The sequence below is a fragment of the Vanderwaltozyma polyspora genome, genomic scaffold (genome assembly GCF_000150035.1).
Source record: "Vanderwaltozyma polyspora DSM 70294 KpolScaffold414 genomic scaffold, whole genome shotgun sequence".
Classification (NCBI taxonomy): Eukaryota; Fungi; Ascomycota; class Saccharomycetes; order Saccharomycetales; family Saccharomycetaceae; genus Vanderwaltozyma; species Vanderwaltozyma polyspora.
Window position 1 is genome coordinate 1 of NW_001834581.1, and position 15,645 is coordinate 15,645.

The 15,645-nt window shown below is 32.3% G+C and overlaps 4 protein-coding genes and 1 non-coding gene across 5 annotated transcripts; 3 read left to right on the top strand and 2 right to left on the bottom strand.

Moving 5' to 3' along the window:
- Window positions 1-1,988: 1,988 nt before the first annotated feature.
- On the top strand, window positions 1,989-6,635 carry CDC25 (Ras family guanine nucleotide exchange factor CDC25; the record flags this gene model as incomplete). The annotated part of the gene is made up of 1 exon (XM_001642776.1): window positions 1,989-6,635. The coding sequence occupies one exon, from the start codon at window positions 1,989-1,991 to the stop codon at window positions 6,633-6,635; it is 4,647 nt and encodes a 1,548-aa protein (XP_001642826.1).
- A 322-nt stretch (window positions 6,636-6,957) lies between these two features.
- UBC12 (NEDD8-conjugating protein UBC12) lies at window positions 6,958-7,536 on the bottom strand (the record flags this gene model as incomplete). Its single annotated transcript, XM_001642777.1, has 1 exon — window positions 6,958-7,536. A coding segment is annotated over one exon (579 nt), but the record flags the coding sequence as incomplete, so codon positions are not given.
- A 659-nt stretch (window positions 7,537-8,195) lies between these two features.
- STT4 (1-phosphatidylinositol 4-kinase STT4) lies at window positions 8,196-13,925 on the top strand (the record flags this gene model as incomplete). The annotated part of the gene is made up of 1 exon (XM_001642778.1): window positions 8,196-13,925. The coding sequence occupies one exon, from the start codon at window positions 8,196-8,198 to the stop codon at window positions 13,923-13,925; it is 5,730 nt and encodes a 1,909-aa protein (XP_001642828.1).
- Window positions 13,926-14,138: 213 nt separating this feature from the next.
- Window positions 14,139-14,212, bottom strand: Kpol_414trna1. Its single transcript has one exon. It is a non-coding gene; the product is annotated as a tRNA-Ile (tRNA).
- Window positions 14,213-14,515: 303 nt separating this feature from the next.
- Window positions 14,516-15,448, top strand: Kpol_414p4 (Tkp4 protein; the record flags this gene model as incomplete). Its single annotated transcript, XM_001642779.1, has 1 exon — window positions 14,516-15,448. One exon carries the CDS (start codon window positions 14,516-14,518, stop codon window positions 15,446-15,448), a length of 933 nt encoding a protein of 310 aa, XP_001642829.1.
- Window positions 15,449-15,645: the final 197 nt, after the last annotated feature.

Genomic DNA, 15,645 nt, shown 5'->3' on the forward strand with positions numbered 1-15,645 from the left:
CTCACTATCTTGACTCGCAGTTGAATTGCCTCTGAGGGCGTGTGTGTGTATGTTTGTATGTATGAATGAATGAGATACTTCTATACGAAGCTGGTTATAAATATGTACATATACAGATATATGGATGTAGTAGTGTAATGAATGGTGTAAATTGGCGGCTAAATCTGGTTCCAGCAGTCTTAGTACTTTGAATTAGCGCAGTGTGCTTATATGCTGACGATGACGACACTGTGTGTGTGAGAGAGAGGGAGAGAGAGAGGGGGAGGGAGGGTAGGGAGAAGGGGGCCGGGTAGCGGCAGTAGGGATGAAGGAAGGCAAGAAGAGACGGTGGGAATGGGGTATATTGCGCGGTGCACGGATGCAGTATGGTGGGTGAGAAAAGAGAGCAGAAGAAGAAGAAGAAGAAGAAGAAGAAATAAGAAAATGAAAAAAGAAAGGAGAGAGGGAGTTGGGGAGAGGGGGGGCAGACAGAGAGGGAAAAAGCATGCGCTCAAAGACAGCCGCAAGACAGAGAAAGTTGAGAGAATGACAAGAAGGGACGCTCCAGTGGATTGTCTGAGTGTCAGTGTGCTCGGAGAAACTAGAGTAGCTAGCGCCGGACGCAGTACCATGACAGTAGTATAATGCCTAGCGTTACCGCCACTGCAGGATATAACGCACAAAGAGTGTTTTGTATGTTTTGCATTGTACAAATCCAGCAAATGGCAGTTAGAGCCGTTACAAAAGTCTAGGTTGTCCGTCTTTGTCTCTCCGTAAAGATATACTCCAACACCAATTCTGGGAGACCACCCACTTGCGCGCTCCGTTACCCTCCCCTTTCCACTATATATGTGTATACATCATACATACATACATACATACCCTCTCTTCCCCTCTCTCTCTCTCTGTATGTCTCTCGCGTTGTATCTGTTTGTTTTGTCTACTGTGGCGATTTCCTCTCCTGGAAAAAGCATTCTGTCACATACAACGACAAAAAAGGAAAAAATGTCATCATATCCTTATATACGGAAATGTCGTACAACACTACATCGCCTGTGGGATATCTATACTCACCGCACTGGGCATCTCCCCTCTCTCCTTCTCTCTCTTTGCTTTTTGTCTTTGCTCTCTTTTTCTTTTTGTGTTTTTTTTCTTCTTCCTTCGCTCGTCCTCGTCCTCGTCCTCGTCCGCGTTTTGTACGTAGGAAAGCAGAAAAAACACAACAGTATCTGTATATGCATATGTATATGTAGCAGTGTTTGTAGCAGTGTCCGTCTGCAGTGTGTAATAATAATAATAATAATAATGTACCTGGCTGGCAATATCTCTGCTTCTCTTTCTCTGGCTCGATTCGAAACAAGAAAGACGAAAATTATCTAAACCTTTTCGAATTTTAGAAATATCGAAATCTCGAAACTTTAAATTAAAATTCATTCAAAACTTAATTTAATATGCCTATGTAAGTAATAATCTAGTTTTAATATCGAACTAGTCTATCTATCTATCTATATATTTATATATATATATATCTATATATATATATATACACACCTATATATATATAGGTATATATCTATATCTATATCTATATCTATTACTACTTATAAGGATACTGTGCTTGTCCCACAACCAACTCCCCCCCATACTCTCTAACACACTCGTTCATCCATATATATATATATGTGTATACACATACATACGTATATTTTGGAGTATCTGTGTTATATAACTATCATTTCACGTCTTTTTCGTCGATTAAAGTGTTAGTATTTTACTATACTAGACACTACTACAATATCAGTATATATTAACATATCCATACACACATACACATCCACATCCACATCCACATCCACATCCACATCCACATCCACATCCACATCCACATCCACATCCACATCCACATCCACATCCACATCCACATCCACATCCACATACGCATCCACATACGCATATACCAGATCAATATACAAATACACAATCCACAAACAGCTCATACATTACATATTATGATCATGTCTACTTATCCTACCACTACCGTACGTTTAATAGACGTGGTCGTGGCAATACACGACAGCAGTACGCTGTCAGATAGCGCTACTACTCCCAATAGCAATAACAGCAATTTATTGAAGTTTAAACAAGGTGATATCATCTACGTATTAAATAAAAACAGTAATGGCTGGTGGGATGGTATCATTCTGAAATCAAGCAAATCTATTAAAAGAGGTTGGTTCCCAAATAATTTCACTAAAACTTCTAAATATAAATACCATCTAAAACAGAAAAGAAAACATTCAATATCGTTAAACACTTTATTAAATTTAAATTTCGATAATATTTCAAATAATAGTGGCAGTGATGAAAACAGTAACTCAAGCAGTAGTTGCTATTTAAATGCAAATGACCAAAATGATCCAAATTCAAGAAGATCCTCTGCATCAATGTCTCCAACGACTTCCTTCATTCAAGATGATTTTAATGATCCGAATGATACTTTATCTTATAATAACTTCAGTATAGACGACGATCAAAAGGATAAAGATTTGCAATTCGATACTATTAACAACAACATTTCAGCAAGGAGAGGTTCAGTTATACCCAGTAAATCAGTTTTTATAAACCCTGATGATAAAAATATTACCATATTATCCTTGCAAGAAGTTGAAATGCTATTAACTAATAGTTTAATAACAAATGAATTCTCAACTATTCCAATGTGGTCTCCTGTACTATCAAATGATGGTAAAAAAATTTATTATTATAATAATGATTTAAACGTTTATTGTTCGCAGTTACCTTTGTTCTCGAATTCATTCTTTAAAAGAAATAATACAAATAGTAAATCGGAAATGCATTTGCACCCAAAATTAAGATCAAATTCAACGTATGGAATACATCAAGAAAAATTACCACCAAATTCTAATAATATTAATAACAAATTTGATGTCAACAATATCAACAACAACAGTAGTAATAACCAAATCGAAAATTCTTCAAATTCTACAATCAATAAAAATAATAATGATATTTCAAATAATGCAACGGTAACAAACTTGAATCCTCCAGACAAGGATGAAGGAAATTTTATAAATGATAATATTAAAAATATACTAATATCAAATCCCAATGATATTTTCTACACCCATTCTAACGACATCAGACTATGGTCAGAATTAAGAGATTTAACATTATATCATTCATCATTAACGCATGAGGCATTCTTCTCAAATAATAGAGGCAAATTCTTAGATCATTTTTCATTGACTTCAACTTTTACAACTTATACAAATATTGCATGCCATTTATCAAATTATATGAGAAACTTTGAAGATGAAAATAATACCCCATTACAGAAAAAGATCAAAAAATTATTGAAGAAAATTATCAATTCATTATCTTTTATTTCAATAAATTCAACTATATATTTCGATTCAATCGAGTTTGATAGTTGGAAAAGTTTAAATCAATCAAATCAAACAAGAAATATAAGTACAAGTACAAACGATACTATCACATATATTAATGACTTACCAAGGTCTTCGGTTTTTTCGTCTAAGAAGAATAGTTTGAGTAGTGGTGTAGATTTGGCTAATTTTAATAATACCCAGAATCCATCAACCTTGACTATATTTGAATTAATTGACCTAGAATTTAACAAATTTGACAGAAACATCACTATGTTATATCATTTAATATATCAAGCAAATGTAGATTGGAATGATAATAATCAAATGCTACCCCAGATTGTTCCGAGATTCGTTAAAGGTTCATTTAATGGTGGTTCTTGGAAAAATCCATTCTATAATCCAATTATCAATTACAATTTTGAAAAAGTTATAAACAAAACTTCTTCTCTAACATCTTCATTGACACCTTCATTAGTATTGAATGCAATTTCCCAAAATTCTAAATTGTCGAATGTTGATTCATTCGTATCTTCCAATGGCTCAACAACTGTATTTGGTTCAAATACAGGTAACCCGAGAACCTTTTCTACTTCTATATCAACCCAACGTATGAGAAATCAGTCCTCAAATCAGAGTTCATCATATAATCCCCTTTCAAAAAAGGCAACGCACTCAAATTCTATATCAACAACCAACACTACTTTTAACCAGCCAAGTGCGACAAGTGCAACAACATCTGGAACAAAGAAAAGTCAGAAGAACAAACAAAATAGCAAACCATTTCATTATACTTTAAATAACGATACTTTACAATTGATCAAAGATTATTCTAACAATGTTTATCAAAAGTATTTTGAGAGTGAAGACGAAGATAAATTTGAAGCATTAAAAACACAATCAAACAAGAAAAGAAATTTAGAGATTACTTCAATCACTTATGAGGAAATAAGTTCAAACTTAACCGTCATCGATATTATGGAGAATTTAGATTTATCAATCTTCATCAACTTGAAAAAATTAATCAAAAATCCAACAACTAGATTTGACATCGAGACAGAAGAGTTTTTAAAACATAGTCTTTCATCTATTTCCTCTATGTTAACCGAATTTTTTGACATCAAGCAACTTTTACATAATGCTTTTCTTCAATTGATTATATCCACCCAACAAAATAGTTTAGATGAGGACCCTTTTATTTTTGCAACTATGAAACCAGAACCAGGTACTGGATCTTTTGAGCCATCTAGAAACCAATTATCGATGAAAGACCAGGTCTTATTTCACGATTCAAATAAGCAATTGGACAGGAGAATGACAAGATATTCTATGGAATTATTTAGATTATTAATCTCTCAAGATGTTGAAACTAATGGAATTGAGTTCTTCGACACATCTGCTGCAGTAAAAGAAACATTTGCAAAATATTATGAGGTGACTACACTTTGTTGTAATATTGTAGAACAATTAATAGAAGAGAGGGAAAATCTTCTAAATTATTCAGCAAGAATGATGAAGAACGATTTGATTGTTGAGCTGTTAAAGAATGATCAAGAATACATGAATAATTCTACCGATACAGCTAATATTAGATTTGGGAATAGCAATAAAGATTACGATGAGGATATTAAATTAATATCCGGGTTATTAAATAAGGGAAGAGATGTGGATTCAGATACCGAATCAGATTCTAATTCATCTATGAAGTCCATTGCTAGTCGAACTAACACTAGATTTAATAATAAGGTGGCAAATTTAGAACCCTTAAATTCTACGTCCTCATACGATGACACACCATGGTATCTACGTTCCAGTCATGAGCAAGAACTTTTGTATGATTCAAAGGGTCAAATTAAAGGTGGGACTAAAGAGGCGTTGATAGAACATTTGACTGATCATAATAATGTTGATGTGACATTTAATATAACTATGCTCTTAACCTTCAGGAGTATGTTCACAACTTTAGACTTCATCTATTCGTTAATTTATCGTTATAATTTGTCTCCACCAGAAGGTTTAAGCTACGAAGAGTATAACAATTGGATTTCAAGGAAGTTGCAACCCATTAAATTTAACGTGGTAAATATATTAAGAACATTCTTCTCAGAATATTGGACACCTTCGTATTATGAACCAGGTTTAGATGTTATCTTAAATTTTGCAAGTTTTGCAGTAACGGAAAATATTCAAGGTGCTCCAGAACTCTTACAAATCATAAAGGAAAAAATTATTTCGAATTCTTCGGATGGTGTTAATCAGTTTGACAAAATACCTGGCCTTGATGAGGAAGTTGTAGATAGGAAGAAAACTATAACTTCGAATACTCAATGTTCTTCGAACAGCAGCGACTCAGGGCCATTCCAATCTAATTTATTCCGATCAAAGAAATTGAAACTTCTTGATATTGATGCTTACGTGTATGCAACGCAACTCACAATATTAGAGCAACAGTTGTTCATGAAAATTTCAACCTTTGATTGTTTAGATAGGATTTGGCGTTCAAAGTATTGTGACCTTGGTGGTTCCGAAAATATCTCGAATTTTATTTCTTCGGCTAATCAGTTCACTAATTATGTGTCTCACTCAATTGTTATCACTCAAGATGTCAAAAAGCGTGCGAAGAGAGTACAATATTTTATTAGTGTTGCAAATCATTGTAGACTATTGAATAACTTCTCAGTAATGACTGCTATTATATCTGCTCTTTACTCATCACCAGTTTATAGATTGAAGAAGACATGGCAATTAATTCCTAAAGAGTATAACGATATTTTGAAGAATTTAAATACATTAATGGATTCCACTAAGAACTTTATCAAGTACAGACAGTTAGTTGAATCAGTAAAGGATGTACCATGCGTTCCATTTTTCGGTGTATTTTTATCTGATTTGACTTTCACCTCCGATGGTAATCCTGATTTCATAAAAGGCTCTAGTCATATAATCAACTTTAATAAAAGAACTAGAATTGCAGACATTTTAAGGGATATCATGTCATTCAAAGTCATACATTATAATTTAAAACCAAATGAAGAAATTCAAAATTACATTGAACATTCTCTGGTAGGGGTTCCTCATATTGAAAAACAATATGAATTATCGTTAGCAATTGAAGCAAGAGAGGCACCAAACTCACATCACAATAATATAAGATCTAGTAGATTTGATCTCAAGTCAGGAACTGAGTTAAAAGGTTCTAAAATTCTGAAGTTTGGCAGAAAAATTCCTTCGTCAAGATTATTTGATTGATCAAGTGAAATAAAATAAAATAAAATAAAACAGTTTACCTTTGGTTTAGTTAGACAACTGTGAAGAACAATTATGCATAATCAAGCCATCCTCTGGTTAGGGTGCTTTATAATTTTTATAATTTAATACCTTATATTTATTAATCAATCTACTTAATATTTTATTTGAATATATTTCATAACAAGCAAGTATTGATTATCCTGTCGATGATAAATTGTGGTGAAAGGCAGACTAAAAATGACCATTATGTATAATATAATGTCATTAAATTGTATTAGTTAATCGTTACACATAAGTTATATTTATCAATTCTATCAATAATTTATAAAACATTATCGTATTGGATATTAAATAATTTCTTGCCTGCCATAGAATCTCTAACATACTTTCTAAACATATCTTCATCAGAGTGCAATATGTTGGCTGCTTCTTTATTTAACGGATCCTTGGCATTGCACTCAAGAAACAGGTATAATAATCCAATGATAATACTATTTAAATCCAATGCAGGGGACCAATCTTCTCTTAGAATGTTTAGACAAATTTTTCCATCTAGATCTATGTTAGGATGAAAAATTTTATTCATACATAATACAATTGGTGGTTCTATTGGATAGTTTTCATTGAATTTTAAATCAAATTTAAACTTCCCACTTTTATAGTAGCCTTCATCAGGTGATATAAGAAGAGTCAAATGTGGAGACTCTTTTAAATCTGATAAAACAGATAAAATACTTAAATTTACCCCTGGAGGTAACTCTAAATTATTTAAATCATTTTGTAATCTTAATCTAGCAGCCGTTAATTGATTTCTATTATCTTGACTACCAGTAGACAAAGAATTATCCTTACTGGAGGAGAGCTCAAGCTGTTTTTTCTTTTGTAATTCACGAAGTTTTAACTAATTTTTAAAAAAACATATCAATTGAAATCAAAAAATCAACACTGCACATAACAATGAAATGATATGATTTTATTAACCCATTTGTCAGTAAAAATAAAAAAAAATCATTAATTAACTTATTTTAATAAGATATGGAATGAAAGACGTCGTCATTCGGGATTCGAATTTTAACGCCCAATAACTAAATGCATACCATTACAACTCTAAAAATATAAAAGTGACACACATATACACCAGATCCTATCTGATTGCTATATATAAGATCTTTACCAACAATTTTTACACTTAACTTTTCCTATTCAAAGTAAGTGAATAAACCTTTAATTTAAATTTGTTCGAAAGTTTTTGATATCAAAATTTAAGCTTCCAATTATAAAACCCGAAACTTTAAAGGAAATAGCGAGAATTTAGAATTCGAATTCGAATTCGAATACGAATGCGAAATTACTTATATGAATATGTAACGATATTTAAGTTCAATCTGTATAAACATACATATGGTATAAGGTTTGAAGGTGAATAAAGTATCGGCTTATTGTTTTAGAGTGGTTAAATTTAAGATCTAGTATTTTTAGAGTGTTATTTTGTTGAAATTGGCTATTTTTTTGACTTTTAGGAAATTTTTATTTTCTTTTAGGTAAGGTTGTTTTAGCAAGATGCGTTATAATAAGAAGGGCAATCTATTAGTGTCTTTGAGGGCAAAAGCTCTTGCAAAGTTAGCTCAAGAATCTTTGGATAATGTCAAGTATTCTTGCTCGAAGGGGAATGCTACTGATAATGACTCGTTGAATTTAATAACTCATTCTTTACCACTTTTTTATTCTACAAATACCAGTAAACTTTATACTATTCCGTTGAATTTAAATGAATGGGAAGTGTTGATATCATTAAGTCAATCTACTGTTCATACCATTGAGCAGGCGATGAAATTATTAGATGATGTCATATCTAGTTATTTTTTGGAATCTCCAAGACAGAGGTTTACTGATGTATTAATCAGCAAATTTAAACAAGAACAATTGAGACATCCAAATGAAATCTTAACTTTCCAATTGACAAGATTTATCTTATCTTTGACTAATAAATTCCCAGAATTGATCAAGAATTGTACGAAATTAATTGATGGTTATTTAACATCTGTATCACAGTTGTATTGTAAAAAACCATCAAGCATGTTTTCATTGATTGGATTTATGCATGCTTTGATCTTTGATACAGAAGGTGCTTCTGTCGAAGTTTGTGAATTTGTCTGGCAGAAGTTCACTATTTTATTGAATGATGACGCCTTTTTCCTGGAAGTTGAAAAGGTTTTAAATAATTCTCCAAATTTCACCAATGACACCATGGTCCAATATTTTGATGCAGGCCATGAGATTTGCTCCTCATTCTTTTCAGAATTGATTTCAAGATTTCAAGTTTCTTTGGCTTTAAGAGTTTTGCATAAATCAAATAGACATCATTTGTTAAACCCATGCTCCTTGAGTTTACACGTTTTAGAAATCCAAAAAATGGAATATGATTCTAAACAAGAGGTAAATAATTGTTCTCCAACCGAGAAACAAATGGTTGATAATTTCAAAAATGCTATTGAAACTAATAAGCAATTATTGATAGACATTTGTAAATTTGCGTTAAGAAACTGTTCCAGAATGGATAATTTAGATCTTTCGAGTGAAGACAGGGCGAAATTTACCTTTAATTCTAAGGCATACTTTCTAGAGTTATTGTGTTTGATTCCTTATGTTTTTGAATCAAATTCAAAGGAATTTAAAGAATATTTGAAATTGGTCTGTGATTTTATGGAAACGTTTTTGTTGACCGATTTCATAACAGAACCATTAATAAAATCTATCATTTGTTCTGCTTCTTATTTAAATTTTTTCACTGAAGAAAATTCATTGACTCTACTTAGAATGTTCCCATTATTAGTTGCATCTGATCACATCAGTAACGATGTTGTGACTGATATATCAAAGATTTTTACTATTGGACTGTATCCATTAAATGAAGATGTTATTGTTAATACGATTTATTCTATCAACAACATGTTGTCTGTTACTGATAGTGGATCTCCTAAATTACTGATTAAGGAGCGTAAATATACATTAAATTCAATTACAGATCAATTAAGAGAAAGAGCTGCCAGCCCTCACACGTTAGATCTTATTAACAATTATGATCTAGCTTCAGGTGCTAACGGATCCTCAAAAACAGATATCGGACAATCTACAATTACATCAGTTGGTTACCATGAAAAACTTTTTAAAAACTGTGTTACTGCTGTTACTACGATAGCCTCAAATTATAATGATCAGTCAATAACTGCGTTAACTACTACAATTTTGACTCAAAAAGTTAATGTTGTTTCAAAACAATTGGACAAGATCATCATAGATTCTCTCGCAATTTTAGCACCATTCACTACCCCAAGTGAATTTTCACTCATGTTAAAATTCTTTAAACTGGCAACAAGTAGTGCTATCAAAGATGGGAAACATGACTTATTGAAGAATATCAATGATGCCAGAACTATGATATCTAAGGAATTGAAATCTTATCATTACGAATCAGAATTGTATAAACTTCACCTATATGACTTATTAGACATTATCATCTCCAGTGGTGAAGTAGAGCATAAGGAACATAGAACAGATGAAGAACTTTCAGCAGTTGCCGATCAGATTGGTTTATACCTAACTCCGTTGGCAGAAATGTTACCTTCACCTCCAAATGCACCCTTGGATATTAGTACTGATGAAATGTTCACGAACATGTTTAGAAATATCTGGTTCAATATGACAATTCATGGTTTTTATTATGATTCCAAAATTGTTAAAAAATATATTTCCCAATTGACAATAATTGCTTTCAATACTCCTCCTTTAGCCTCTGACTTCCCTGCCAACAAAAAGGAGATGTCGTTAGAAATGAATTCTATTTTACGTCGTGGTTCCTCAAACTCTAATATCAAACACCAAAAACAAGTAATTTCCAAGTATGCAGAGCAAAAACCTGTCCAACCTAGATCTACTTCTAACACTAAAATCATGTTTTTGGCAGCTACAGTACTGTTAGAGACAATAAGATGTGAAGCGGGAGATTGTTCCAAATTATTGTTGTACTTCTCAGATCCATCCATTGTTTCATCGTCGATTGAAAAGAATATTGAATCTATAAATGTCAGTATGATTCATAAATTCACTAGAGCCTCTCAGTCTGGCAAGCCTTCTAGGTATAATTCCAAGGAAATTGCAAGACAATTGAATAACATGTTATTATTGCTAGTTCATAAGAATGCATTGTTACAGAATGTGGCTTTTAAGTCATGCGAGTTATTCATTAGGACGATCCCATCATCCCTATGCCACCATCAGTCACTGTATACTCTATTGGATTTAATGACCTCCTTATTTGATGGTGTAATTGATTGTGAAACAAATAAGTTTGAACCAGATTATGATTTCTATCTGAAACACTTTAATACCAAAGTATCATTTCCAAGTTCTATTTCGTGGAGAAGATTGACACTTGCAAAGTTAACCAAATGTGCAAAGGAATGGGTAAAATATGTTTTAAATAGATCCAGTCACGATATTAAGATATTGTTGCAGTCTTATATTTCTGACCTAAACCAATTCGAAAGACTAAGTAATGTTGAATATGGTGTGTCTTTTGCAATGGATATGGCGGGATCTATTCTGTCAGTCGATAAAGAATTGTCAAGATTAAATTATATTGGAGGAGAAAAACCAAATACCATTGCTGGGTTTATATCACAGCATTCTTGGAGATCAAAGTATCTGGTTGATAAGGCAATCGCATCTTCACCACATGATATTTTTAAAGAAATAACATCAAATATAAACAAAATCAATACTCATTTAGATACTAATAGTAAGATCGACCAAAGAATAATTGCCGAATTTTTAGATTTATCAGCTGCTCTAATCATTCACGGGTCTTATGAGGCATCTTCTTTGATTCACAATATTGTCCAGATCCCTTTCAATGTATTCACACAATCCACATTGAAAGCTTCAACTGATGTCTGGCTAACAATTATGAAAGAGAGACCTGAATTAGCTCATATTCTTCTTGTAGAGGTTGGTTACAGATGGATGCGTTCTATCGATGATTCAATTGGTTTGTATTCTCATAAATACGATATTACAAGAGCAGAATGCCAAATGATGGAATACAAGCCATATAACAAAAAGGCTATAAATAGGAATGCAAAATTAACTACTGATGCCCTAGAACCACACCGTATCTTGGTTTCATTTTTTTCTTCTCATTTTGAAGGTACTCTATTTCAAAGTGATTCATTATTGAAATTATTCACAAATTGGGTTTATCATTCCGTCGATAAATTGTGTAATGCTTCATTACACCCGTTTTCTAGATTGATACGTAATGAACTTTTGGTTTTTGCAGTTGAAGTTCTGGGTGTTAATTATAAACAGAATAGTAAAGCAGTTGGTAAGTTATGTAATGTTATTGTAAAGTGTGGTTTGAGTTGGTACAAAAGCCCTATCTCGTGGCCTTTTGGTGCGAATGAATTAAGAAACAAGGCTGATTTGGCTGTGGCAATTGATCTATCTAACCGCTTGGATAAAGCCTCTGGGATATTGACATATTACTGCAAATTAGAATATCAATTATTACAAATTGCATTACAAGATGAAATATTTAGAATGAAGACTTGGTTGTCACCGTTAAATAAAATCGAAAGTAATATTGGGTCTATTTCTATGGATATGATAAAGGCAGCCATGGCTATTAACCCCTCAATTGCAATCAATATTGCTCAATCCTTGTCAAAAGAGAAAAATTTGAACGAATTAACTATGTTGATATCAAACGATCCACTGAAATTTGTCGGTATACCAGATGCACTTGGCCCATATTTAGAAGACAGAATGCGTAATAGCAAAGCTGATCTACATTATGTGACTTATTGGTGTCCGACTACCCCATTGAAGTCAATCGATTTATTTTTGCCAGAACATAACCAAGATAGATTTATTTTGCAATATGCAGTTCATTCTCTGGAATTTCATGATGTAAATGTGATCTTTTTCTATGTTCCTCAAATTGTTCAATGTTTGCGTTATGACCATACCGGGTATGTGGAAAGACTAATATTAGATACTGCAATGAACAGTGTTCTATTTTCACACCAAATTATTTGGAATATGCTAGCAAACTGTTATAAAGGTGATGAAGGGTTAATAGAAGATGAGATAAAACCAACATTAGATCGTGTTCGTGAAAAATTAGTTGCTACTTTCAATAAATCACACAGTGAATTTTACCATAGAGAATTTAAGTTCTTTAATGAAGTTACTGGTATCTCTGGTAAATTAAAACCATATATCAAGAAAAGTAAAGCTGAAAAGAAACAAAAAATCGATGAAGAGATGGCTAAAATTGTTGTCGAACCAGGTGTATATTTACCTTCAAACCCGGATGGTATAGTTATCGATATAAACAGAAAAAGTGGTAAACCATTGCAATCTCATGCAAAGGCTCCATTCATGGCAACGTTTAAGATCAAGAAAGATGTTGAAGGTGATAATGGAGGATTGCAGACAGTAGAAAAATGGCAAGCTGCAATTTTTAAAGTGGGTGATGACTGTAGACAAGATGTTTTGGCCTTACAATTAATCTCGATGTTCAGAACTATTTGGTCTAATATTGGTTTAGATGTTTATGTATTCCCATACAGAGTTACTGCAACCGCTCCAGGTTGTGGTGTTATCGATGTTTTACCTAATTCCATATCTCGTGATATGTTAGGTCGAGAAGCTGTTAACGGTTTGTATGAATATTTCATTAGCAAATTTGGCAATGAGACATCGTTCGAGTTTCAAAATGCTAGAAATAATTTTGTCAAATCTTTAGCAGGCTACAGTGTTATATCATATTTATTGCAATTTAAAGACAGACACAATGGTAACATTATGTATGATGATCAAGGTCACTGTTTACATATTGATTTTGGTTTTATATTTGACATTGTACCTGGTGGTGTAAAATTTGAGGCAGTACCATTTAAATTAACTAAAGAAATGGTAAATGTAATGGGCGGTTCCCAAGAGACACAGGCATATCGTGATTTTGAAGAATTATGTATCAAGGCATATTTAGCAGCTAGACCTCACATGGATGCTATTATTGAATGTGTTAAGCCAATGCTAGGGAGTGGATTGCCATGTTTCAAAGGCGTTAAAACGATTAGAAATTTGAGAAATAGATTTCAACCTCAAAAAACTGAACACGAAGCGGCTATGTATATGAAGAATTTGATCAGAAAGAGTTATGAAAGTTTGTTTACCAAAGGTTATGATGAATTCCAAAGATTAACAAATGGTATTCCATATTGACATTGAAATTTAATAGGACATGATTCAAATATTTCGATTTTTTATATATTATTTCGAGTAATTATGTAGAGTTGTTAAATGATATATTTATCAAAGATGATCTTGAAGATATAAACAATAATACTGAAGCTCGGAGTAAAATAGTCCCTTCATTTATAATGATCTCTTGAATTATGATAAGATACTTTATGATGCAAAAAAAACCAAAAAGAATGGTCCCTAGCGGGATCGAACCGCTGATCTTGGCGTTATTAGCACCACGCCTTAACCAACTGGGCCAAGGGACCTCTTTAATTGTTGTTTTCAAAAAAGCCGTGTTTGCCTAAAATGTTAAGATATATATTTTTTGTATTGTTTTTGTATTATTTGGCCTTTAATTATTATTTAATTGTATATTGTCAGAAATTATGAGATGACGTAAAGTCATACTCATTAATTCAATATTAATAAGGGTGAAGAATTATATGAAACATCATTATTAATAAGGGATAAAGAAATGTTTCTAATACGAAAGTATTTACTTCTGACGTGTGAATAATATCTAAACATTGTATATAAAGACTGATAAGATCTTAATTGACACTTATCATATGTACTATATTCCCATGTGTATATTTTATACTTTAATACACCGGATCAATATCAACTTATTAAGAATGTCCTTGGAAATAAATAAAGAATCTATTACTATGAACGATTCGGTAGAAAAACCACAACATAATTCTCTACATGGCTTCCCCGCCAGGACTTCATTCAAAGAAGATTTGATACCCAAATTTACTGGAAACAGTAACAGTGAATTAGTATTCAAGAAAATTAAAGAACTTGAAGATGAATTTACAAAATTGCTATTGTCACCTCGAAGCAAAGAAATTATCGAGAAGAGACAAGCTATTCAGGATGAAATCTCAGATCTGAGAACATCCATAAAAGTTCTCAATGAATTGTCAAACATTGAGGATTTGGCTGAATCTAATAATTCAGTCACAATGAAACCATCCTCTAAAAACAATAAACAAATTGGTTTTAAGCTGGTAAATAATAATGGTGAAGAAGTATCATACAATGCGCATAATGATGCTTACCCATTTGATTGGAAGTTAAAGGGTATTAAAAATTACCCAAGATGGCTTGAAGAATTTAAGAAATTTCTTGAAGCACATAACTTCGATGATATAACATATTTGTCAAATGAGACAGTTATATCAACTGCTGAGGATCATGTTCTTATGAACATACTAAGAAGTAATATTCAAGATCCAAAATTGGCAATGTTTTTAGAAACAGCCAATTCAGCAATAATCTTATTGAATAAGATTGAAAAGAAATATCAAGAAACTTTCACAATGGAGTTTAGAGAAACCTTGTGGAAGGATATTGCATTAAACAAGAATTCTTCTGATCTGGANCAACAACTTTCAGATGCTTCTATACTAATCAAATTGGATAAACACTTTGGTACTATAAATAAGTATACAATATCTGAATTACGTCAATATACTGACAGAAAATCCTTGATCTAATTCAATTAGAACATGGAAATCCTTATAATATTGATGCTTTGTCTGTTCTTGGACATATCGAAGAAACGATTAGTGATATGAAGAAGGAAGATATCTTAAGAGGCAGAAAAAACAATAAAGAAGGGAAACCTTCTACTACCTCAAAAACCTCTAATAATCTTAGGCAATTCAAAAACAATTCGAAACCTAAGACAACC